Genomic DNA, 27,672 nt, shown 5'->3' on the forward strand with positions numbered 1-27,672 from the left:
AGACCCACAGGGACACAGCGGTGGCAACTGAACGCAAAGGCTGAGCGTAGCCAGCCAACCTAGACACTAGGAGTCAAACGTTACATCGTTCAAGCCAACATCTGGCCCATCACAAGGGATTTACCACCCACAGACAAAACCCACGCGGAGTGAATGTTCTGGACGCACGCATCTGCCTGCCCGTGGAAAGGCTGAAGGCAAAACAAATTATCGCACAGGTGTTTTTTCTGTTGTGCCCTTGAGTGAAAAGGCTCTGGATAGGATACAGTCATTGACCAATTTTCACAGATTTGAAAAAAATCTACTATTTTGAGCTATATTCACTCTCTCCATAATGGGGACCAGTCATTGGAAATAACGAAGAATCTGGCATTGCTAAAACCTTGTTATGCTTCCCCTGCAAACAGATAGTACAAACAATAATCTTTCCCTCGTCATTTACTACCGATGAGCTTCATCCAGCAAAGAACATAGACTCGCAGGCCATAATAGAAATAACATTTTAAATATCGGTGAGGTATTTATATTATCTTATTTTGTACTTTAATCATTTTTTTTTTCTGAATTTCTCCAACGTATTTGACTTTTTGTGAATAACCTTACAGACATGCATGAATTACCTTAGTGGCAGAATCCACAGCCGACCCTCTTTCCAATAATTCTTGTACCAGTCCCACATGGCCTTCTTTAGCCGCCAGGTGCAGAGCATTGAGTCCATTCTGTAAGCACAAGAGCCATATCAATTACAAACATCAGCTCTGAAGATACACATTCCTACCTTACCCTGGTGTAAGAAGAAGATTAGTAGCTGGAATACTATTACATCTCTTAGCTGACTGTCTACATAAGTCAGATATTTTGGACTGGGCTAGTTAAGCCAAGGCACTGTGTGACAAACTTCTCCCATAACTTTTTTCTCATAGCAACAAAGACATCAAAACAAACCGTATTTTGCAAGTATCCATCAGAGAGTCCTTCCTTTCCGATAGTTTCGCATTTCCCCAGACTACTACCTTGGGTGTCTCCGTGGAGCCCATTATTTCAAAATTTGAGTGCATATCTGCCTTCTCTTTACTGTAACCTTATCTAGTCCCGCTGAGGTATTATCGGCACAGAGAAATCACAGGGCTTAGCCGAATTTACACAGGATGTGTCTATTCAATCAGGATTATTCCGGGCTGATATAGCTGTCCTGAACCCTGGACTCCCCTCCTCTCCTTTGGGATAACTGGTATCAAACAGAAAACCAAAGGCACAAGAAGACCAAAATGGTTGTCGGTTACATGTGGCTCGCAAATTATATTCGTCCTTGGCTTAGCACCTCTGCCGGCTTCTGATGAGCAAGTCTTCACTAAACTTTGAGGTTTTGTAACCTCATTCAAAAAGGAAAAGGAAATTAATGAAATAAGAGCTAGGATTTTCAAAAAAAGCAACCTAAGAAAGTTAGCATCTAAATCCTTTTCGCATTAAATAGCAATAGGATACTTAATCTTTTATAAATTCCAGCCATGGAAACTGTATCTTCCTCTTCCTACTATCCCTATTCCACCCAAGGCAAAAAATATAAAGCGACAGTCTATTGTAACTGAACTGCCAACCTATTTTTCACAATCCTACGGTATTTTTCATGGTACATCAGGCAGGTGACAGCAACAGATACTGCCACTGCCCTCAGGCATTCTGCTCTTCTCCATATTGCAAGCATCATAAGCGATACTCAGGTATCGGAGTAACTTGCAGCGAGTTTAGCACTCTGTAATTTTTATCACTTTACTTGTCTCTAAGCAGTTCATAGTCATTTAAATTGCAAAATAAACAGGCAGCTTTCTGCTCTTTTATTTGTCCATCCACAGAGGCAGTTCAAGCTTGTAATTCCCAGCAGGATTTTAAAGCACTTAGCACTTGACAGGAGGCATTTAATGGGAGTGGGTCCAATGGCTGCAGACACAGCAATCCAAACGCATTTCTGAAGTAACTCCACTTAATTCGACAGTCATGTAAGCAGCACAGGCAGATTCTGTGGTCAAATTCAGCAGCGCAACTATGAAAAAAGCCAAGGAACTGAAGGAAGGCTACATTCACAAGCTGCCAAAAGAAGAAGAATGCCCTTACGCAGCCTGGCAGTTAGGAAACGTTAATGAGAAATGTGGTTTCAAATCCTATTATGCGAGTAAAGCAGCAGCAACCAGATCTTCCGTATTCCTTATTACACTCTTACTACTGAGCTGCAGAGCCCAGGGGTGCCGGTAGTGCCGTGCTCTGGATCAAGGAAAAAGTCTTAGCCAAAATTTCATGGGGAGGTTGACCATAATTATCAAGATGAGGATCACTGTACACGTCAGTGAATTTTTTGCAGGCTGAAAGCATTTCAGAAAGCTCTAATCTTCCCAGTTTTTTAAGCTCAGCTGAGTATTCAATAACCACAATTACTACCTACAGTGGTTGAAAGCTTTGAAATAGTATTTTGTGGGGAAACACAGAGTGTTCTTCTCATTGTTTGAGAACAGAGACCTCTTCTCGTATCTAATCTCACCGATTCAGTCATCAACACTTTCTATGAGAGTATGAATGGTAACTTTGACTCCTTACAGTTGTAAGAAGCTGATGTATTGCTATGACACGTTATTAACCTTTTCCCCTCTTTGCGAGCGGACTGAAGGCCACAAGCAGCACAGAAACCGCAACGTGGCATGGCCCACACACGCCTCTGGATGCAAAAAGTTGAGGGCAAGCTTCTTTTTTAGTTCACCATGTGCCAAAGTGTGAAGAAAGCAAGGCTCGTCCCGGTGCTTAATGAGTAGCAATCTCTTAAAATACCTGTGTTCGCACCTCTAAGACACATATCTAATGATACCACATTAAGCAGCTGGTAGCTAATACTGCTGCATAGATGATGTGAGTTTCTTCGCAACGTATGACTTTTTTTATTCATTAAAACATAAGCCAAATGAATACATGAGGGCCGGTAAAAAGGTTACAGAAAGAAACTATAGCCTAAATGCAGTTCCCACTGTACACACTCAAATTCCATAATTCCTTCAATAAAGTAAGCCGGGGCGAGCAGTAGCAGAAGCCAGCCCTGCACTGTAGATGTTGAGGGCCGGCGCGGCTGAAGCCTTAAAGCAAGCTTTGTTCCTCCACCATCAGAACCAACGCTGTAATTATTTCCCAGCCCACATGGCTGATCCCTGCTCCTTACGATGACGGAAGCTCAGATTTAATCAACCCAACTCCTCCGTTCCTCTCAACTGGATTCTTGTATTTCAGAACAACAACGGTTTCTGACGCTTCCCTTTTTCTCTCCCATGCCTACCAAAAAGTTGGGGGGCGGGGGGGGAAGATGAAATTAGTTGTCTGCTAAGCAAAACTGTACAGCATAGGGACCGCTCCTCCCCACAAAGCATACGTATACCATAACTCCCTTTCTTTTAGAGGCTCATTTGTAACTCTAACTCTCATGAAAGAACATAATACTAAGCCTTCCAAGCTTGGTTCTTCAAGTGTTTCCCTGCAGAGCTCATTTCCCTCAGTTCTTTTTCTCCTCCACCTCTGAGCTAGAGGCGTTCTGTATCCCGTGGAGTGCTACGAACGTGCACACAGACCACTTCTGCTCACAGCACTTACCATAGTGTCACCCGGCATATTTTCACCACACCAGAAAAGCCCACAGATTTCTTGTACGTCACAGAAATCACCAATCTTTTCTGAGCCGATCGAAAGTCAGTCACTTTTTTTCCGTAAGACAGGCACTAAGAATCACTGCTATTGTCTGAAAATCACCCAAGGAAGTCCACGGTCCTTCTGCCAGTTGCCTCATGGAGTGCTCCTCATGGAATGGAAGTTCTTCAGCCGCTGCCCAGTTCAGCGTCAATCCTGTTGTGCCATTTACTCCTCCTGGGACATCACCCACCTGGCTGTTAGGTCCAACAGCCATGGTGGCTTATAGTATTCCTGCTTAACCCTGTTATGCCAAAGCAAACTGTCCCATCGGAAAGGCAACTTCTCGGCAGAGCATCAGACCAACCGAGAGTTCAAAGAACATTTTAAAGCAGCGAAGTCAGCACTGCTACCAGAAGCGCTTCTGCTTCTCCTGTCCTCTCCTCTGCTCGTTTCTATCCCCAGCCACCTTCCCCCAACGTCAGGTCCCTCCGCCGCTCGGTGCGAGGCCGCACACGTGCTTCTGCCAGCGCAGGGGAGAGCACGGCACGGCAGCGTGACCACCAAGCCAAGGGTCGCTCCCTTCTGCGGCGGTACTGACTTTTAAAAAGACAAAATACAGCCCCAGCAGTTGTCTGGCGTTACTGCAACTTCACTGACAAGCTGCACACCAAAGCTGCAATGGGGGCACAGCGCGAGCTTTTACATCCTCCCCTAAAGCTCAGCTGTGAGGAGTATAGATGATAACCTGGTAGTCCTAGAAAGCTTTACTCACCTTCTGCCGGTGAGACTTAGCGAGAAGTACAAGGAACATAAAAATGTATAGATGGGGGAAAGAAAGTGTTTGAAGGGAGTGGGGAAAAATTCTTTATACAAATTGAGTATTTGCTTGCGTTATTTCAGTATATAATGGTCTTGGCACTAAAGAAAACCACCTTTGTTAAATATAGTGATTCTTACTTCCCTGAAGTTTACTTCCATTTGAAGGCATTCATTAAGTACTTAATATCTTCAAGAGCATTAGGAAGCGAGAATGTATATTAACAAAATTAACCCTCTTCTTTCCTTTATGCTAAGAGTCTGACCCCTTATAACTCCCATCGCCTCTGATGGCAGTTGGGATGCAACCCTTTCCAGGAAGGTTTGCCAACATTTCAGTTTCTAATTACTCTTGCCTTTGCCACACAAGGTTAGAATGGCATTTAAGCAACTTACAGAAAAAACATCATGAAGGTCAACAAAAATAAAACAACACAAAAATCTATTTTTTTAGTGTTTTGACATAGAATCATAGAATCATTAAGGTTAGAAAAGACCTCTAAGATCATTCTCTGAGACATTCTCTTGAAGCGTGAAATGCAATGCGCTTTTACCAAGTTCTTCCCCCTGATGCTGTGTTCACAGGCTTATACGTATGCTAACAGGCCAATGGTAAAGCACAAGTTACAAACACAATGAAAATTAAAAAGCTATTGTGACTAACGGCATGGCCGTGCTAACTCCTTGACATGTTTTGCCAGAGTTAAGAAGGCATCTGCACACACCAGTAGAGGCTGAGACTAAAAAGCAGTATCGTAGTCTTTGTTAAAGCCAAATACTTTTCTCCTTCTCTTTAATAGACGTCAGTCTAAGGTTGCTGCGAATTCTCTCCTCTGAATAAATCTCTTGGGGAAGTAAAAAGTGCATGTGGTCAAGCCCTTTTTTTCAAGAAGGATTTGGGAAAGAGGACGTTAGAGAGCTGGGGACGGCCTCCTCAAGTCCGAAGGTTTGTTGACGTTTTTCCCAAAAATATCACAAAGAAATCAAGTGGACGGTTGAAAAAAGAAAAATCGTTTCAGATTATGAACATTCTCCCTTTATGTTGCTTTATAGCCCATGAATTCACGAAAATGAATTAACCTACTGAGTGACATCAACATGTGACACTGCTGACCTCATCATGACTACAGTGCTACCTCCGTCTATAGTCAGCGCTACGGGCAGCGTTAGCTGCTTTCCATGCGGATTAAAGGAGGGAGTCATTAATAGCTGGTGCTCTGTCTCACTCTAACTGAAGCAATAAAGGCACTAATCAAATTATAAAGAAGCCAACAAAGGGCGAGCAAAAGCCAAACAGATCTACGTTTTTAAGAGCCTTGGAGCTGGAGGCCCCCCAAAACTACCTAATATTTGAATCTCGTTCTGTTCAAGGGATCAGACTTCACATACATTCCTTGTGAATACAGAAGACTTCTTCAAAACAAATGCCAAATTCCATCAAATTTTTCCTTCCAAGAAAGTAACTCTATCACCACGAAAACCGACAAGCCTCCAAAGACAAGAGGGGGAAACGTTACTTTACGTTGCCTTTTGGATTACCAATTCTGTTTCAAAACACAGCAGGCGGCTGACGAACCCTTCGACGGGTCAGATTTTTGGGGTCTAACTTCTGCTAGAACTACGGGCTGCACAAATGCATACGGTAAACTTAAAGTTCAGTTCGCTAGTCAACATTTTGAACATTGATTCAGAAGCAAGTTGTTTTTTCTTGCCACAATAACTAGAAATAGCAACCACGTCCTAAAATAACCACACTTGTAACATAAGGAAAATAGCTTCAAAGGAATCAAGAGATTTCCAATGGCTATCAGTTTTTCATCCTATAAAATACCAGTAATTAGATTGTTTTAAAGGGTCTGTTTTTAGAACAGGGGAATTTTGTCCCCTGACACTTCTAACTCTCTCCAGAAATAAACAAATAGAAATTATTTATGATTTTCAGAATAGATGATGGTGCTTGAATTCAAAGTAAAGTAAGCAATTCCATAATAATTGATATGAAGGTAGCATTCAACAAAGCATAATTAAATAATAACGATTATTAACTATATAACTAGATTAATAACTGTAACTAATCCCTGTATTCAGTATACCCAGAAACATTAAGTTCCATCAGATTTTGGAAACAGTTAAATTGGGGAAATACTTTGATTATCTATAAAGACAGATCTCTTTGAAACCTTAGGATCTGAGAAACAAATGCTAAAACTGAAGAAAGCATCTTCTTATGTTATCTCTGTTCAGAAAAGCTTACTCTTAACGTACTGTTTTCTGAGATGGGATCTAATCTAAAAATGGCATTATACTGAGAAAAAAAACCCTGCCTATACAAAGCTTCATTTTTGAAAGAGCTCACTCTTAAAAATAAAATACTTCCCCTGTGTTTTGCACAGAGAGCGTTAGCTTTTCCCCTTCGACAGCTGGAACACAACCACGCAGCCAGCCCGTTCAGAGCCCTTGGAGGAGAAGGAATAACTCTAAGGCCGCAGGAGCAGCTGCCATGGCTTATTCACGATCCCCTAACCTCTAGAAGAGGAGCCTGCTCCCACTCCTGATAAAATTTACAATACCCCAGTGACGCTTAATTGATAGAAGCTGAGGGTCTCGGTTATGAAAAAGCTTTGTGAGCAATTTCACGTGGCACCAGAATCGGAGTTTGCAAGAAGCTGAAGTGCCGGTTTGTGCTCAACGGGTGGGGAAGGCTCAGAGGTCAGGCTCACGGTGCCCATCTCGGTTCATTCTTGGTCCCTGGGAACTCCCATGGAGTAATCAACGTCTTCAGGGAAACGGATTAGCCAGTGCACAGAGAGACGTTTTTCCTGGCTAACAGGGCTGAGACAAGCCAAATCAGAGATGAATTTTATTCCTAGATCTGAAGGGGTTATTTAAGTGGGGTTTTTTTGTACTGTTTGTTAAGAGCTCAAAACACTTCATACAGTCTAGAAAATTCCTGAGTTAACTCAACCCAGATGTCAGGTAAAATTACTTAATTAAATCATGTCAGTATGGGATTTTTCTGTTTTGTGCACTAGTCACCGCTTTTTTTTACCCTAGTAAGCGCAGGTATAAGTCCAGCTTTGATCTTCACCACAGCGCAAACCCACAGATTCTGAAAGCTGGTGGCGTTGCCATCTATCATCCAGGAACGCTTTATCTATTTCAAGCCACTAAGAAATTACGCAGCATCTATTCTGATGTTTGCATTCATCTGGCTCTGATTTCACCTCTACAGTGCAAGAGGAGCTTCGCCAGCCAGCTGCAGGCGGGAAGCACTTCCCACAGGAGATAAATCTGCAGCAACCCTCGTCATATTCCTCTCGTAGCAAGCAAGAGAATACGAACACTGGAAAAAAACAAACTTGTGATACTTCCAAGTGATTATGATATTAACTGTGCTCTGTCCTGGTGGTGATCCTTTTTGTTAATATTGGTATAATCAAGATATAAAATTGGCTGGATCTATCTGAATAGAAGAACTTGAGTCTAGATTTACTCTCTCCTAACTGGGGAACTTGAAGTTCGCCAGGTTGTGTCCCATATAACTCGGCAAGTTTTTCTTGACAGTAGGTCTCTTAATGGAAACTTTCTTCTAGCCAGGAAGACAAGATTCTTTCTATATGTTTTCAATAAGCAGCACATGGAAAGCCCCCGTTCTTATCCTGCTCATCATTAAATTCCTTGGCACAGACAACAGAACTGCTCTCGCTTTTGTGTCCTGACTTCCATTTGACACAAGCCTACGTCAATCATCTGCAGCTTTTCTTCAGCAGGGAAGGTGATGTCTCAAAATATCTTAGATTATTTCATTTCTTATTCTTCCAGCTACTCTTTTTTCAAAAATAAATAGTGGCCACAATGGTGGGGTTTTTTAATTAGTTTTGACATTTTTCCAGTCTGAATGTCAGCATATAAGTATCAGAAAAGGAGCAAGGAATTTTATGGAGGCTTTCTTGGTGGTATAGATAACATTTGGATAGTATAAAGCTCCAGTTCAGGAAAACAACCTTCTTCAGACTAGCACTCAGCTGCATACTTAAACTAATTAGGTCTTAAATGCAGTTTTAAAACTGAACACATAGCTAATTTTCCACAGAATTAAAGACTTGGAGATCTTGAGAATACCAAGAACCTTTGAAAAAACTATTCCCCGCACCCCAAACTCCTCTTTCCTGAAATAACATGAATTGTGGACCACAGGCTATTAAAGAAAAGGGATTTTTTTTTTCAATTCGCCACGAGTCAGTTGTGCACAATGTGGCTCATGGCCTGAGACAAGGCTTACGGGATGGAGGTTTGCTCGGATGTAGTGGGGGGCTATAAGGAGCAGCAGCACCCCCAGCGCAGGCTTTCCCCGCTGCCCGAGGAGAGTGGTCCCCGCTCTGAACACCCCCTGAACTGCTCCCAGGTCTCACCTCAGAGAAAACCAACTGCTTTATGCCAGGAGGAGTCTGAGAGCCAATTAATACACCTACAGCGTGGATGATTAGGGAACCAGGACTCAGGGGCGAAAGCGGGGAGGCAGGTCCTTTAACAGCATAGGCACGCTCATCGTGTTCCCAAACGCAGCCACAGCACCGGAGTTTTTCTTAAAATTGTCATGTGCAGGGATATGGGAGTATAACCAGGGATGCCACACCGATGACACCTTTCATTAATAGTTGTTATTCACTTGGCCAAGACAGAAGCACAGTCAACGTATGTCAGGGCAGCATGTTCAGTCTTCTCCTCTGCTCCCAAACCTTCCCTGAATCCCTGCATCTTTTTACCAGGAACTCTTCCTCTTCACAGCTCTTCCACTCTTGGAGTCAAACAGAATCAACTGTGCCGCCAACAAATGGAACCTGACGCTATAGTCGATGAAGGTGAATAGCCTTTGAAGTTTCCATTCAGATGGTGCACTGAAGTTTTAGCCCATCTCACGATGCACGAGTTACAAAACAGAGCTTAAGCGACGTGTCTATTGAGCGATTTACTGATTTTAATGTTGTTTAAAAACAACCTTTAAGCCATTTTACTTTCAATATTCATAGCCATCGTCCAGTTAGTGGTCATTTTGATTAAGAGTTAGGGGAAAGTTGGACACCATACAGCCTGCGCTTTCAGGTCCCCCTTCAAAGAAATGCCATTGATTTCACCAGAAGGTCAAGGCGTTTTTCAGGACTGATGCAGACGCTTCTTTGCATATTTATTTTAAGTCACGGTTACAGTCCCATTAAATGTGATGGCAGTAGTCATTTAAATAAGCATTGCAAATGTAGGTCCCTAGGCTATGAAGCAAAAGTAATTGGACTGATATGACAGACTTACAAAAGGGCCAAGCTAAAACATTCTATCACATTACAGTCATATCAATGGTGAAACTTTAACGGGGTGTTTTTACAGCAGTGGTAACTTTCCTGAAAGGGGAGGTAGTATTTTAAGCAGAAAGTTTACATACCTTTTTATAACACTATGTAAAACAATTTATGTTATATAGGTAAGATTGACCAGTGATAAAAACATATTTAAGTTTACAGTTTTCTGAAACAAGGTAAAAACCATGGCTACTCTCTAACCATCTGAGGGTAATCAGAATTGCATTGCTAACGCAAGTGAGCTACAAGGTTTTAATCTGCTTGGACACACGTTAGCTAGTCAGCTAAAAATACCACCCACTGAATGTTTGCTTCCCGGCTAAGATCTCACCAAAATAGCAAGGGAAACCTCAGACTTCCGCACCCCAGGTCACAGGATCAGGTGCTTCGTGGGGGATGGCTAAGGAGAATCAATTGGCCGGCCATCCTGCGTTCAGTGGGATAAAGTAGTATATAACATTTCTATAATGCTCAGGCTGCCCAGTGCTCTTTCTACTGCGCGAGTGCACCTTTTGAATGGGATTTGGTCTTGCTCTTGGTGAAACAGTTACCTCGGCGCTTCCAGCAACCGCTCCTAAGGGAGGAGACCGGCACTGCGGAGCGCTACACCTCCTCCTGCTTCCTTTGAACTTCAAAATGAAGAAGTGTTTTAGGACCCACTGAAGATATATGAGGTCGTGCAGTAACTACACAGCTCCAAAAAATTCCTTCTGAAGTTTTATGAAGGCCAAGATAGGATTTGGGCATTAAATAACCAACAGACGAAGAAATTCTTCATTAGAATTGAACCACTGAAGTCAAAGGTGCACCAGAAATGCAAAAGAGATGGGTTAAAACAGTACAAAGCTCTTTCTTATAATAATAGGATTAGGGTACCCCACAGGTAAGCCAAAGGAAGAAGATGTATCAACACTGCCTTTGAAAAATTCTTTCTGCCCCTTCAAAGTAATCCCCTTACAGGTTTCTGCAGCAATTTACTAATAATTTTCATACAAGTGGCTTCCAGATATCAAAGAAGAAAACAAAAGTGTCATTTCTTCACCGAGGGTTCAGAGATACAGTAATTGCAACCCAAATCCCAGATTTGCCACCAGCTCCGCTGGCAGGGTGCTACTGCAGAGCACGCTGCCCGACGACTTTGTTAAACTTCTGGCAGAAAAAGGGAGACTCACAATGGGATTATTGCTCTTGCTACCACAGAAAACTTTGGTTTCGTAGCATTTCTTTGCTACCAGAGAAAACCACGGCTTCTAAAGCCTACGTTCATATCAGAGCAGGAACCAGCTCAAGCTTTCAGTCTGGCGATTGACTTGGAAAACACGTACCTTTCACCTCGGTTGTTCAAAAAACATTAGAAATGCTGTTTCAACAGCCTTTTTCCTTCTAGCTGCCCGGGAGAGCAATTTATGAGCTGTCACAGATTAACCGAGTCGTAACACTATTTCCTTACTAATTCCAAAGATAAATACAGCTTTATTTCCTAAATATTTTATTTATTTGTAATAGGTATGTCCACAGAAACTAGCAGCTCAGCTCCTGGACACAATTTACGTTAGGAGCCGCAACTGTGTCTCAGGACACAGTAAGGAAAATCTTGATTATTTCTGATCTTAATCTGAACAGTGATCAGAAGAGAGAAGACAATATGGGTGTTTTCTCCATACAAAACCTAAAATAATATTTTTTACTGCAATTTTTTCCACTATCCGGTACTAGTATATTCCATCCCTAGACATTTCCCAAAGGACGGAGCAGCTTCAAACGTCCTATACCTGCAACGTACTCTGCCAAAAAGGGAATATTTTTATTAAATGAAAACGTAAAAGTAATGTGAATGACGGGGGGAAGTTTAGATTCACGATGGAATTATCTTTCTTTTCTTTAGTAAAGCACATACTTTCCATCATTTTTCTGTCATTAGGTTATTTAGTGATACTTAGATGATACTTTTCACCACAAAATAGAAAAAATTTGATAAATCTAATTTTAATAGAGTATTGTGTACAAACAAATAATATTTTAGTTCTAAAATTTGTTTACTAAAATATTAATGGAATAATCTGAATAAAAAATCATTAATACAATCCACAGGTAAAGTGCAAATTTACCTGTTTATTTCGCTAACATCTGCTCTCTTTGATATGAATTATTCAATTGCTATCCTATTCCCCCAGCATTCACATTCATTTAATGAGCAAGCCAAGCAACAACAAGCCCTGAAAACTAAGCATAAAACGGAAAACACAAACTATATTTCTTTATTTTGGAGAAACATGTATCAACATATTGCAAATAGAGCCAGGATAATTTCTTTAAGAATGGTAAAAAAGTTGCTACAAATTTAGACCCGTAATTTCTTTTTTTAAGTTATTGCTATTACTATCATATGAATGAGAGTGTGTCCTGGAAGAGAACTCTTGCTCTAGGTGTGACAGAAACCCCAGACTCTCAAAGCGTCCCCATGCTAAAGGGCTTAAACCTAACATACTGAATACGAAAAAAACCTATGTTTACAAGAAACTTCTTTAGGCGACTGAAAAACGTCTTGCCATTCGATTTTGCAATCCACTCAAACACTACTGCATTCATCTTCGCAAACTGTCGCCTGAAAAACACAGTTAGTCTCCATCAGCTTCACTTTTCTTATTCATTCAAGCACATCTCGCTTGAAAACTTCCAAGCAATGTCTTCACGTGTAAGCTAAGGATACCAGTTTTTTTATACACGGCTTTCAATTTCTTCCTTGGTTCTGCCCAGGATGCCAGTCCACACTGTCCTTTAGACAAATGTTTGCGAGAAGAAATTCAGAACTTTCTTTTAAACTAATTAATAATAATAATTCTTTTACATATACAATAATAATTTTAAAAATAAACAAATAATAATAATTTCTTTTAAACTAACATAAATAGCTTTAAAGAAAAAAAAAAACAAAAACAAAAACAAAAAGCAACCAAAACCCACCAAACCAAAACCTGACAGCCGGCATGCTGTGGAATTTATTAATCGCTGTCATCTCCCTGCCATCCCCTGCTCATCTGTCAATTTGTTGGAACAGCTATTGCTCTTCAACTCCTGTTTGCAATGCAAGTTCTCCGGAGAAAGGCGTATCTTTCATTAAAATGGGGAATACCCATTACATGGGCGCGCCTCATTACCGTTAATAAATGGATACAATAAACAAACAGCAATAACTAACAGAGCAAAAAATATGAGTGTTGGCATAGCCTCGCTTCTCCAGACAAACAAAAGAATGAGAGACTCTCAGTACGGGCAAGAAAACGGGATAACGGGTGGACCTCCGCTTTCCAAGCCTGCTGCGCAGACGGAGAGTTCAACCTCGCTCCGTCTCAGCAATACAAACCCGAGCAGACGGGGGTGCGGTGGGGTGTGCTGCACACAGACGCCTCAGGACATCTAAACCGTAGCTTTCTACAAAGAAACCAAGCAGAATTACCGAGAACCTTCAACTTGGTATCCGGGCATATTTTATCATAGTATTTACCTAGGAAATAAATCGGTAAATTTGCACATTTGCACATAAAAGCCACACCTGTGGATTTTATTAATGATTTTTTATTCAGATTATTCTGTTAATATTTTAGTAAACAAGAATACTACAGAATAACTTCCTCAACTAGAACTCTCTTTTTTTTTTGCGTAACTTGAGTATTTTGAATAATACAACTATATTTAACGCTCACTGTTTTCAATTAGAACTGGAACGTCACAACAGCCGGTCCATTAGTGTTAGACTACCAAAGCATAGAGGTACCTCACTAACATATAGCCATACCTGCGGGACACTGGCAAGAAAGAGGAGCCCAAAAAGGCTTACACAAAGCTTTACCAAAAGCAGCACCATTTTATAGACGTTATCAGCTTCCTATAGAAAGATACCACTGAAGAACAAGACTGAAAACATAGCTTGAGGTGAATCAAAGCACCTGTACGAAGCCTGAAAGAACTAGGTTTTGAGGGGGGTTTCTTGCAACTCGCCCTTGCAAACTTCTGCCCTTCCAATCTCTTACCTGATTACATGTGTTAATGTCTATTCCACTTTTCAGGTATTCCACTACTTTGTCCAGATTGCCAGCTCGGGCAGCTCGGAGAAAGCTTGCATTGCTGTCAGACTGTAAAAAGATAAGAAGAAAAAAAATCTCTAGTTAGCTCCTGCTTAAAAGAGAGCACAACTTCATCCCGGGTGAAAAGCTTCTGCATTTTATGCTGCAGGAGAATAAAGAAAACTGACTTTGCATTATATCTGCGTTAACTAGCATATGCATACTTAAACAAGGCAACACTGGCACAAAAGAACTGCAGACCCGTCAGAGTGAGCAAAATAGTGCAATAATTGCTCAAGTTCAAAATTTAGCAAGAACCAAAGAAAAAAAGCCCAGAAATCATAGTAACTGATATTAGCAAGACGAAAAATGCATCAACTTGCTAGCCATAGTTTTCTGGGGTTTTTATTACATATATATACACTCAAAACTCTGGAAAATAATTAATCAATCCTGTTATTGGCTATGCTACGTAAGAAAACATACATTGAGCTTTGGATTTGTACTTGGTGTAAAAAGTTACATGCCTACAGTTCACATTGATGCACGCACGCTGGCTTAACACAGAGGTACACACCGGAGAAAAAACAATATCCAAGAGCAAAAAAGTCCTGTGGCTGTATTTTATCACCTGTGACACAGAAGCGGGGCATGCTCAAGGGGGAAAAAAAAAAGGTCCCACAAACGGGGCAGCACCGCAAGTGCAGCCAACCATCAAACAAAGCGGATGAAGTACGCAAGCCTGCGTATCTAAATCCAGGATAATGTTGTCAACACGCTCGCTCCTAAACTGCCTGCGTTCATACGTTCGCATTTAAAGCCCCATTGGCGTTTACAGGTTAAAGAAAATAATGTTTTCATTTTCCAGCTCGGCTGTGGGAGGTACTGTTAAGCAAGGGAGCGTGAAATGCGTCAGCCCTCTTGCCTTTATCTACGATTATGACATGAAATTACAGTGGCGACTGGAAACCGGCACGTACTTTGGTGTTCACCCACGTGCGAACCTACACACGGGTAAATCGGCTACTAATGCAACCGCAGAGACCGGAGAGAAAAGAAAAGTCGTGCAACAGAAGTAATGATTACACAGAATAAGCGTTTGGGAAGGCGCACAGAACAGTACCAATTTTTGTAGTTAAAATAAATAAATAGAGTAGGAGTGAGTTTCAAAAAGCAGATAAATAACTGTAAAAGCCTGTTTTGTGGGGATGTGATTAGGGAGGCAGAGGAGGGCACGCAGCCGTTGGGCTAGTACTTGGCGTTCCCCTGAAACACCTCCGACGGAGCCTGTTTCTCGTCTGATTTCACCTCCCTGTCAGAAACACCGGGTGAAAACCATTCTTTTACATCGTGAGAATATCCTAAAAGCCTCCCACTTCCAGCTTATTAATGCTCATCGACAAAGCAATTTCAGTCACCCAGTCCATTTCAATGCATTTATTTCGGTCACCCTACTTATCACGCCGAACAAACTCCCTTCACAATCCCGATTCCAACCTATTTTAATCTGCCGCAGATGGATGTCATCAAAATGATTCTTCTTACAACCGCGCCACATGCCAAGACAAAAATATTTCCTTTTAAATTCCTTTCGGCAAACTTCAGCACATTCTCCACATCTTTTGCTGGTAAGAAAACGGAGCGTCTTTCTAAAGACACAGCAGGGCGAAGGGGAAGGCAGCGCAGGAATTCTCCTTGACGAAACCCTCTGACCGCTGCGGGCTTCAGCCAGGCAAGCCTTTGGACGAGGCTTGACGCAGGAGCAGATTCGGACAGGTACTCGAAAGAGACCCCTCTGAAGATTGACGGACAGCTGTTGGCACTGCACCGTCTCCTGTCACAAGTATGTGTGCATGAAGGCACCAAACTGTATTTTCATGTTCAAATGTCCTCGAAAAATCAACTGTCTCGGTAAAAACATCAACCGAGAACGAGCACAAAGGGTAAATCCGGACGCTCTTGAAATTAATGGGAAAAGCATCTTTGCCCTCAATAGGACACACATTTTACCTCCTTCTTTCCAATTTTTTTTCATGCTTTACTACTTTTAGAATAATTTACCATGCCAAAACTGCAATCATCTGCTTTTATACTTTTAAAAGGTTAAGCGAGAATGACACAACAAACAAACATCTACAACTTCTGTTTTATTAGGGATGAATCAATCATCGCTTGTTTTTCTTTCACGCAGAGTAACACGAAAGGCTAAAAATGTTGAAGTCTCAATTCCTGCTGGAAGCTCAGACTGTAGCTAACACCACACAACGATATGCCCTGCGTTTCTGGCTAAGAAGATAGAACCAGCGCTTTCAAAAGAGATTTCATTTGATTCATACTTTTGTTATCTCAGAATTAAATTACTGCAATGCAGACCACTTCAAGGCACATGACGTACACCTGAACATCGATCACAATGCAGAATAGGAACTTCTTGTCTACATGAAGAGTTACTATGAATTAACGCTTCATGATTAACTCTCTGTACAGGCACTTTTATTCCAGAAGCGCCTCTCGCTGTCTATGTTCTCACTCTGAAATAACAGTGCTTGACCGTGAGTAGAAGAGGAACAAAACTGCTAAAATCCCAGAGAAACACAATGAGATCCTGACGCTTCATGTAGGTGCCTTTGAAAATCCGAGCCGACGGGATGTTTGTTTTTTATGAATTTTCTTACTGTGACACGTACTGATCTCACATCAGACGAATATGATTGTACCCATCTCTTCTGGCCTCTCCTCTTTCAAAATAGTTTCTCACAGACTTGCATGATGTTCTCACAACAAAGTTGAACGCACAAATAAAAGCCATGAAGCAGCAATTCAGCTGCTTCATATAGAAATTCTCATGCAAATACTTTGCAAAGTGCTTCCATGAAATACTCAATAAGATTCAGCACTGTGTTTTAAAGCCTAGAAGTCCTAGATGTTAGCAGTGCTCAGATCTGTATTTTCTCCCCTGGTTTGTCAGCTCTAGTTTTTCGGCAGGTCATCAGTAGTTTGTCCTTTCCCCCATTCTTTTAAGGTCTTTAAAAAGCATTTTTGACAGTACTGCCTCAGCAATGTACTCACTTTAGCACGTTACAAATTCAAACCCATTTTGACAAAATTGTCTCGGTAGTCAACAGCAGCAGTTTTCTGTAGTCTTACCACACTAGGAAACCGTGATTTTTGATCTGTGGGCTTTTCCAATTGATTCAGTAATCTCACAATTATTTCGTCAATCAATATTTTGTCTCCTTACATGTAGATTTTCAATTGAATTCATGACGCATTTCAGTGGCAGAGAGGCTGGCATATTGGTCTTTACCAGTTTGTCAACTGGTGAAGACAAACTGTCAACAAACTGTCATTTGAAGATACTTTCTTCACAAGACGACAAAAACACAGAGCCAGAGTCCTTTGCACCACAGGATACTTACCACGTCATCTCTTTCTATGCACATACCCCTGAGATTTTGGTTTTTTAAGAGTTTTACACATTTATGTAGATCATGCTCAAAAGCAAGCATTCTACCAATAAGGAAAAGCAAGGTTTACAAGAGAAGAGTATGCCTTAATTAGCTACAGCAACCACATGAACACGAGAGGCTTGCAGTCTGGGAAGCTCCAACCTTGACGTGTCAATGTGCAGAGTCCCAGCCGGCATCTCTACCTGCCGTCCGCAGCTCCCGTCCGTCAGAATTCAGGATCGCTGTGTGCATGTGGCCACCGGGCAATCTACTCAATATGTTATTAACGTGCTATTAGAACAAGGTATGAAGGAATGAAAAAATACTTAGCTGACATTTCATAGCATGGGACAACCTCGCAATTTGTGGACTTAACAAGCTTTTCCTAACGTACTACTTTCAGATATCCAAACGGCTCTACAAAAAATGCACCACTACCGGCGGCTAACATGAACATTTGACTGCTCCATACAGAATTTTTCTTTTCACTGCAATCGTGATTGAATCTGGACTATTTACGTGCAGTTCTACAGATACCAAATATTGATCAAAGAGAAGGACAACAGTCACTGTAACAAAAAAAAACCCAAACAACCTCCAATACATATGCAGTGAGAGAGTACTACAAGTCTTTGACAACTGCTTTTTTTCCAAACTCTGTTTGCAATGCAATTCTAATACATGCTATAGATTTGTGAGGAATATTTGGTGTTATCGAACCTTGTAAAAAGCTCCTATCTTTTAACTCAATTTTTCTTCTTTAACTTTTGACTGAGGATAAATAATTTCAGCCAGAAATAAGAATTTTCAGCGCACTATAAACCAATAAACCACAATGTGAAAAGAATTGCTATAACCTTAAATACACTCACAGCAGAATGCAAAATGTAAGTACCTAGTTGTCAGACATTGCGTAAGAAAATCAAGAAATGATCCAGTGAATATATTATTTTTTTAAAAAAATGACGGAGAGACTGTGGATTCAACTTCTTTCTGGCTAATTGCAATGCCAGAATTTTGCCTGAATTTGAAACATATAGCTCAGGGAATCTCAGTAATTAAATCATATATGGAAATTAGTATTTTATTGAAATAGTTGGAAACCTTCCCTTCTGGTTCCTCCGTCCTCGCTCTGGTTGCCTTTCCTGTCTCACAGCATACCACACCACTTATCGCACGTAGCTCGCGCCTGTTTCTCAAAGGCATTTTATAGAGATGGGCAAAAATAAATCGTGATGCCTAATGTTGAAATCACATGATGTAGCAAACTCATAGGAATTTCTCCACATATTCAAATTTGCTGCTGAAAACCAGATTCATGCTTAAAGAAGGAAAGACTGGGGGAGGAGGAGGCTTCAGTTTTCAAAGGACGGCTTTCATAATAACATTATCCAAGCCATCCAAATACTTGTTTGAAATCATGTCTATAGCAAAATTATTCCTGCAGGTTGGCTTTTTTTTTTTGCTCCCTCCAAACAAGGTGAATGACCCCAGCCTGCCCATAATCACAAACATCTCTGTGGGAGAACGGAGCCTAGCAACAAGGCCTACGGAACAATTCTCATCTGTTAAATACAGTTTATTAATTGAATGACAGCAAAAACAGGATTCAAAACTGATGTATAACAACCAAAGAGTAGTTTTGCACCTTAATTTCACGGTTTTAGTTTGTATGTGGATTAAAGTGTGTATCTGAATACTAATAACCCTTTTAAACTTACTTTCAAGCATCGACTCTGGGACATGCTGCTTTGATTTTACGGAGAAAATTTATTTAGCTGTAAGTTTTGAAGAGGCTGGTCTTGATCAGGAGGTGAGCAAAACCTGCTATTAACTTGTAGGCTTTATATAAATCAAGAAACTCAAATCATCAGCGGTTATAAAAACTTCCATGTTAAATTGAATCCTGTATTATTATTGCACATAAAATCAGCATTAAGACAGAATTTGTCGGTATGGCAGTCTTCAGCATTATCCGACAGTGTAAATGCCATTGACAAACTTCAGAGTTGTGAGGCAATGTTTGTCCAACAGCTGTTTCTATAATTAGTAAAATGCTGATGGCTCGTTAACTCTTCTTCATTACAAAGCTCTTAATTGACTGGTGGCTCATCACGTGAATATATGCAGGTAATACCCGGAGTTGCGAATCCAGCTCACTGCAGAAGCAAAGCTGCACAATCTAACCTCAGGTTTTCATGGCTTCTTGGATGTTTTTCAGTACTTAAAAGTTGCAGGGGGAAGCATGACAGATATCTAAACACATTCCATTAAGTTTTTACTCTGCCATACCTTCTAGAGCGTCAATTTATGCTCCTACCCTTGAGATAACCACTAAATTTTGCCCCAGTTGGCTTGGTTATTCTCTGATTTCAGAAACCATCTGTTCAAACCAGCCATCGTTTAATCGGGTGCAACTCTAAAAGCAGCACAGATGAGGTGTTACCGCTACCCAACTTATTTGTCACATAGGTATTTTTTGCCAGTACGGTAGCTTTTTCCATACCAGCATTCAAATGTCAAAGATGGGACTTCCAAAGGAACGCTGCTTCCTCGCGGAACCGTTTCTGTAAACCTTGCCAGCTAGTTTTTCAGCGCCTCACATTTTATCTTTTCTACCCTGATTTTTTTTTTTTTTTTATTGAGTTGAAAGTGCTGCTGATCTCCAAAGGGCATCACAACAGACCAATGGTGATACTGTGAACCGCAAGCCTAAGATGCAGCTACGACTGCAAGAAGGCAAAGGATTTTTTTTTTTTTTTTTTTTTTTTTAACATTAAACTACCCCAGCAGAGTCTCAGCCTGCGGTTCTGATACGCGTGCCGGAACGTGAGCTACATCTTGCACTTGCAATGGCACAGGCTCAGTAATCTAACACTGGTAAATGAGTTCAATGAGATAATAACAGCTATGATGGAAACATATTTTTCCAGCCTTTAATGAAATAACATTCATCTTCTGAAAGAAAAGAAATATAACAGGGCTTAACTTTCAAAGCCACTTCCTTTGCTCATAAAAATGTATGTTTTCCTCCCGATAATTTACTGGAAGACATGAAGGAAGATAGATTGAGTCGCAGATCTTAAAAGAAATTTCGGTATCTAAATTGCTGGATGAACAACGTGCCCAATTTCCTTATTTCAATTTCAAAAAAGTATTTTGCTCACACAGCTTTTCCCAGTCAAGCACGTACAGGCATTTCAGATCTAATCCATCCTGCTATATACCTCTGGTTGTATAGAATTGGTGAAAACAGTTGAACTGAAAAGCCCACAATTCCAAAATAGCAGCCTTAATTAAAAAAACATCTCTTTCACATAATCTAAAGCATCTTCTTATCCAGGAGAAAGACACAACTGACCTCACAATAAACTAACATTTTTTTAAGAAATGAGAAGCTGAATCACAGGAACTGTGAAGAGGCAGACAAGCTTTCAGAGACAAGAGATCACTAGCAAGTGAAATATTCTCTGCCAAGATGGAGCTAATAGCACCTAGCAATTCATTATTTCAGTCTCACGGGTCTATCTCTCTAGGTTGATGATGATGGTTATAAATCAGAAAAATAAAAATATTCTTTTAAGTACATTATGCACCTGAATAATTTAAGGCGCTTTGAGTATTTAGGCCAATTAACCATAGAATGTCATGACAGAGACGGAGAAGTTGGCACCACTTCTACCGGCATTGAGCTGGACCTGTGGCTGGAGCTTGCCCTCACCATGACGTTGCGTACAGTATGGACATGGGCCCACGCTTTGGCATTAAGACTATTGCTATTTACAGCAAAAAGTATCGTGCAATAACAAGATGGTGAAATAGCGACAAGAAAAGAAAAAGCTTTCGTGCTATACACTGCATATGACCCAGATTAAAACACGCAGTGATTTCAAATCAAAACGAGTTTGCACATATTTAAACACAGAAGATGACTGCCTGACACAGCAACCCGTGCCAGAGTTGACTGGATTCAGAAGCGACCCCGCCAGCACGTCCTGTGTTCCTCAGAACGAACGTTCTCCCGTTAGATCTGCTAAGAGATGGGTAGGAGCCAAAATTATACATTGCCAAAGTAGGTGGGAAGACTAACGTTGTTTGCGTTTATTATACATACCGGTAAAAGCTTTCTTATGTTAGACAGAGAGGCTGCAACCCAAAGGAGATACAGCGTGTAACAGTATTTGAGACTCAGAGCGTCCTTGAGAAATGAATTTCAGCAGTATGACTGGAGATGGAAAGAGCCAGTGCAAAAAAGAAGCTAAGAAACCAAAACTAGGTTGAGGAATGCATCATCGTTTATGCACATTATAAAATAATAAGTGTATTATAATTCCAACATATTGTCAATAACGGTTGAATTGAAAGACTTCTTCCAGTAATTTTAATATTTGCATATGACAGTTCTGTAGTAGTTTATCTTATTACAAAGACTGTTCTCAGAAAGCTGCATTTGATATTTAGATAATTTCTTATTGCTGTTACACTACCCCAACAAACGCAAATTTTTGAGGAGCATAAGGAGGAGAAAACTATGCCCAGCTAACAGCTTTACCTGAATACCAGTTCCTGCTACAAGATTGCTCCAGACATAACGGAAAGTTATTGCATGCTTACGGACCCTTACGGAAAAGCCAGCCTTCAACTATTCTATCTTTTGATATTGATGGGAAAATTGCCAATTATTCGTAAGGGATGCCTTTCATTTTATGCTGGTGGCTATATTTCGACACCTTTGACTCTTTTACAAACTCCTCCTTGAAATTCCGGAGCTTGCAGGATACCAGCCATCCCAGTCACTCTTTTCTTTCCACTGGAACTTACAAAGGTTTAATCAGTTTTGCTTTGTTTTAAACCCGGAGAAGAAGAAAGAAGATAAAGGCCTACATTTGGCAAAACACTTCAGCACATGCTTAATTTTTACCACATCTTCAAATTGATCTCAAATTAAACAGGTTTAAGTTATTTGCTAAAGGCTGGATTTAAATACACGCTCAACTGTGTTCCTGAGTTTGGGCCAATATTAGCAAATACAGCAGCAGCAAAAGAGGAAGAGAAAACTAATGTAAAATCAACCCCGGCTTGAGCCAAGCAACAAACGTCTTCTATAAACCCTTTATGATACTTAGCTGCCACAGACATCTGTAGGAGTCCTCCCACTACGTTCATTAATTTGACATACTGGACTCGCTGCCAGCTGACTTCGCCTATGTCAATGAAGGATTTGTGAGAACTGAGGCAAAACTGCATAGTTTTCTACGAAAAAGAATAGAATACAAGTCTTCTGCCCAGCTGTATGTTCCTCCCAAATACAGCATTTGAAATGGCAGAAGTTATTTTAACCCATACCGATTTTAAAATATAAAGTAACATCGGTAATAGGGTTCTAACCCAGAACAACACTTCAGTGCTAGCTGAACTTCAGGCACGTGTAATCCCCGATGTCCCACTGGGCTACTCATGTACCAAATATTTTGGTATAAATCCCAGCTTGGAAACAATGTGTGCAAGTCAGAATTATAGTCATCAGTGCAAATCTAGAAAATGGAATCTCAAAGGCGCCAGGAAAACATAGCCTGGATTTTTTTAAAAAAGAAGAAAAACCCCCTAAAACAACAAACCAAACCGAAGGATTTGGGTTTCAAGAATGAAAGCTTTTACTATAGTCTGAGTAATCCTAAAAACTTCATGTCTTTTACTTAGACTTCTAAACTACTCTAAAAATAGAAATGGATAATCCTATTGTTTAATGGGAAAGTTTCCCGTGCTGGAATTTGAGTGAAAGTAGCATTCAGTCGTTTCCCAAAACAACAAGGATTCAGGATACGCTGAAATGAACCACAGGATCAGTCTCAGTTCTCCTACGCGAGACACGCATTTACTGAAGTCTCTTAAATACTGATACAAACCAAGATTTCCACTAAAGGAATTGAATAATATTAAAGGAAGGAGAAATCTTTAGGATCATCTGGACATCATATATTGAGGTTTTGAGGTGTTAGTAACAACTTTAGAACTTGGCAGGCAATTAAATGGTTTCTATGGCAAGTTTCCATTACTAATGATGTTCCTAAATAGAGAGGTAATAATGCTAGAACACCTCTAGAAAGAATTAGGATGCCATTCCAAGCATACCTAGCAGAACAATAACTAGCCTTAACAAAAATCTAGCCTGTCAGTGAAGTTTATGACAGACTGTTGACAGACAATTCTATCGCTCTCATTAATTTTTCATCCCCTTCCATCCCTTGTCTTACTGTCAAAAGGACATTTTCTAATAAAAGAGATGTGCTAACACCATCGGTGCTAAAGAATCAAACAGCTTTACTTCCCTAAACACCATTAACCGATTGCCCATTGATTCAAACTTACTGGTACCATAAACAGAAAAAAATGATTTGATGTTCCTCTGAGATGGACTAAAATAGATGCAAACAAAATGGGTGTTACTGAAAGGCAGCAGTTTCTAATTCAATGCCAGTTCTACCAGCAAGACTCATCGTGAAGACCTTACTTGTACAGAAAGGTAAAACGGATACCGAAATAGTAAACGGAGAATTTTTAACTTTGTCCATGGTGGAAAGAAACCAGATTTCATTTAGAAGAGGTTTTTTTTTTTAGGATTCATGCAAATGGGATTGTACCCAGCACGGATAATTTCCTTTTCTCTCTTCGGATGAATTTATCCCCAGTGAACTGGGGAGTTACACCTGAAGCTTATCTAAACCACGCAAACCCCTTCTCTTCATTAACCGTGACATTTGCTGTTTGTGTATTGGTCGCGATATCGGTCGCTCATTGTCTCCCCGCAATTCCCAGCGGAGCCCTACCTGTAAAGGAAAACTCCTGTAACCCTGGGCCTAAATTTCAAACAGTTCAGCTCTGGGCAGCAGAGAGGAACCAGTTTCATCCAACTTCACCAGTAGGAAAGCTACCCCTCTAATTCAAGCAGGCCACATGGGCTCCCCACGGCAGCAAGTAATAATAATAATGAAGAGGGATATTTCTTAAAAGCGGTTTCTCCCACTTTAAGGGAAATGCCTAAAATACCCAGAAGACGTTTTGCGCTGTCCATAAGCCCCTGTTCTAGAAGACCGTAATGCACGGCGCTGGCTTACTTAAGTATTTAAAACTTCCCGGTTTCATCCCCAGGCACTCGCTCACATTTGCTGTAGCAACAGGAGCGAGAGGCACCGGCTGCACCAGCAGCCCTACGCTCTGCCAACACAGCTATTTCCCAAGTTTTTGCAAATTCTTTATCACTTCTCAGCATCGCCGCTTCACAGCCAGCTCCCGATATCGACCCTCCCGCTGCCTCGTACAATGACGCACAAGTCCACGTTGCCAAAGCCGCTACTTTGAGCGGGGAGAGAAAACTCCCCTGAATGATGCAGTAGGAGTTTAGAAGGACCCTGAAACCCAGCGAGAAGTCTGTCCTAGGTAGTCTGAAACACAACGTGGTCCAGCACCATGAAGCAAGGCTGGATCATATACTTTCAAGAGCAAATATGAAGGTAATTAGGTATCCAAGTAAAGAGGGAGGCTAACGTACAGTGAATGCAACAAACGCCAGTGTTTTGCCATCTGAGATGTCTTTGTTTCAGCACATCAAAAAAAAAAAAAATTAAATCTATAATATATGATTATGAAATAATTTGGTTGTGTTTTTTTTTTTTTAATGCTGCTGTTATTTCAAATATGAACACAGCATCAAAATTTGACTCCCCATTTGACAAAGTTATTTGGCATCATATAGACAGTTCAGGATAGTCAAACCAACACAATCCTGACTTCTTCAGCAAGACAAGGCCTGAAGCCGCAGACTGTATTTGATTTTAGTTTAGAAAAGATTAGATTACGCAAAGCAATTTTGCCATTGGAGTTGGCTGAATACCAACTGAATTACGCTGAACCTTGTACCTGGTACAAAATTCATGGAGTTGTCATATTCAGCTTGACATGGCACGTTTTTTCATAAACCGAGGCAGCTAGCATGGCTACAGCTGTACAAAAGCATAGGAAATGTATAGCCAACAGAGTATAGCGCTGGATACTATATTCCTGTTTGGGGAAAAAAACAATATAAGATTTCTCTTTACAGGACGAAACTTTGCTGACGTTTCTAATTTACAGACACCTTTTTAAATTTTTTTTTTTTAACCTTTTTGTAAGGAGTCATAATAATAAATATAACGAGAGACTCTAAACCTTCTTAGGGAAATACAGCAATTTTCCTTTCCAAGCACTGCAACATCTGAATCGAGACAGATATCCTAGAGCAACTCAGTCAGCCCTACCAGAGCCACGTAAAGCCAAGATGTTATGATTAAATGTATCAAAGACATTAGGAAAGTGCCTGATCTTTTGCCTGCTACGAGAAGCTCTGAAGGCTGACTGAAAAGTAGCCGGGGGGGGGAACCCCCAACCAACAACTCAAAGATGACACGCTGCTCGCTTTTGCTCACTCCCCCTCAAAGACCTGACCTGACACAGAAGGGCAGCTTGGACGTTCAGGGGGAAGGAACCGTTCCAGAGTTTGCTGATTTGTCTCACAGGGAACTTCCATACATTTGCTAGCGGCTTCAGGCCACTCACCTTAAGGGAAATGCTCTAACGCCTGCGGAGACCCACATACTCAGCAATGGAAGCAGGGCTGTCCTCCCCCCTCTGCCCCGGGACGTCCTGGGCTTGCATCGTCCCTCCCCCTGACTTCGCGTTTCCCATCAGAAGCGCTGCGGCTTGTTTGTTAATTCAACCAAAAGCTGCTTGGGGGGAGGAAAAACAATGGTCTGAACGCTCAAATAGTTTAATTTCATGGTTTAGCTTGAAGGAAGTTTTATTTCTGAAGAACCGGTCCAACTGTGTTGCCAGTGAAATAAGCAGTAGAACCGGTCAGAAAAGTTCAGCCAAAAAAATTTCCGACCAGAAAACCAAGACAGCGTCAAAATTATTCTGTAGGACAAAGCAGAATTTCAAGTGAGCTGCTGCTGGGAGTGCCTCCGGTCCCGTCCTTATCAACGCTGTAACCCATCTAACTACGTTCCTATAATGCATTGCAGTAACTCATTGACCCGAGAACAATTTTATTTTAGATCAATATGGGAGAACATAGTATTAGGATATATCGACAGGAAGGGTTTTCTGATCTTCCTGTTCTGCCAGAAGTTTTGACACTACTTCCTTTCACTGCCAATTTTGAATGAAAAAACCATTTGATAAGAAATTTCCCAAGCAGAGGAAGGAGAAAAAAAAAAAAAGGAGAAAAAAAAAAAAAAGAGGCACTTCATTTGCTGTAGGCATTATACAAGTATTCATCTCAATGACTTTCTCCTGGCTCGCAGAGCAAATGCTGACACTGCAGTTAGAATCACCTCCAGTTCGCAAGTCCTGCAGCCACCAGCGGCACCCCCTCGCCTGCGCCTGGTCCCCCTCACCGTGACCCTCATCCGCAGAACGCTCCGCGGGGCTCTGTCTCTACTGCAAACACGGCAAAGAATGTCATGTGCTGGGCAGACAACAGCTTAAAAAAAAGTTACCGAGTTCACGTTCCGAAAATGATGGATGCAGGATCGTTTATAGCAGTCGGGTAAACTAGGATAATTGATGACGTCCATTCATTTGAAGGACTCGTTTCGCTGACGGCGTTCTCTCTCCATATAGCTAAACCTTTTGGTCGCCGGCAAGACATTTAAGTGACTGCACAGCTCAGCGACAGCTGCTTTTTAATGACAGTCGGTCACAATAGCAAAAGCAAAGCTCGAACAAGGACACATTTAGCAGATCTTTTAATACTGCAAGCTACCAAGCAAGATTCAGGCTGAGCAAAGAGATCCTTTTCAAATTCAACATGCACAGCCCTGATCTTAATTTTTCCCTCTGATTCCCGTTTTCTTCAGCCAAGACTTACCAGGGCTTCAGGATCTCTACTTTCTTCACTGTTGTATCCGTAATAGTCAGGGATTTTGTCCAAATCCTGTATGTTCCCTTGGGTTCTTAAACCCTTACCGGAATGACAAGCCTGGCAAAGCGGTGCATTGCCCATATCAGTTCTTCTGGACTCGCGCCGCAGAGGGTGCCCCGTGCTCCCGAAGGACAGCCGACCATCCAGCAGGAAGATCCCGCCCGTGCTCCGCTCCCCGGCCACTCGCACCGGGCTCCCTTCCCCGAGCCCTCCCGTCTCACGGAGAACCCGAGACCCCAGCAACTGCGGGCAGCAGTCGGTGACCATTTCCAATTCAGGCGCTGCCTGTCTATTTTTACACCTACCAGGCCAGCTATGCATGTCAATGGTGCTGGGGAGGGGGGGGACCGCTTTCCAGCATACCGCCAGCC

General features: G+C 41.3%; 1 protein-coding gene across 4 annotated transcripts in view; it reads right to left on the reverse strand.

The window, feature by feature from the left end:
* ANK2 (ankyrin 2) overlaps positions 1 to 27,672 on the reverse strand; it is a 347,335-nt gene that overhangs the window by 142,346 nt on the left and 177,317 nt on the right. For all 4 annotated transcript variants that reach the window (XM_075150301.1, XM_075150298.1, XM_075150300.1 and 1 more), the window contains 2 exons: positions 13,862 to 13,963; positions 621 to 719 (listed from right to left, as the gene is read on the reverse strand). In XM_075150301.1, coding sequence (XP_075006402.1) covers positions 621 to 719; positions 13,862 to 13,963 — 201 coding nt within the window. The remainder of the gene's footprint in view (positions 1 to 620; positions 720 to 13,861; positions 13,964 to 27,672) is intronic.

Source organism: Calonectris borealis, chromosome 4 (genome assembly GCF_964195595.1).
Source record: "Calonectris borealis chromosome 4, bCalBor7.hap1.2, whole genome shotgun sequence".
Classification (NCBI taxonomy): domain Eukaryota; kingdom Metazoa; phylum Chordata; class Aves; order Procellariiformes; family Procellariidae; genus Calonectris; species Calonectris borealis.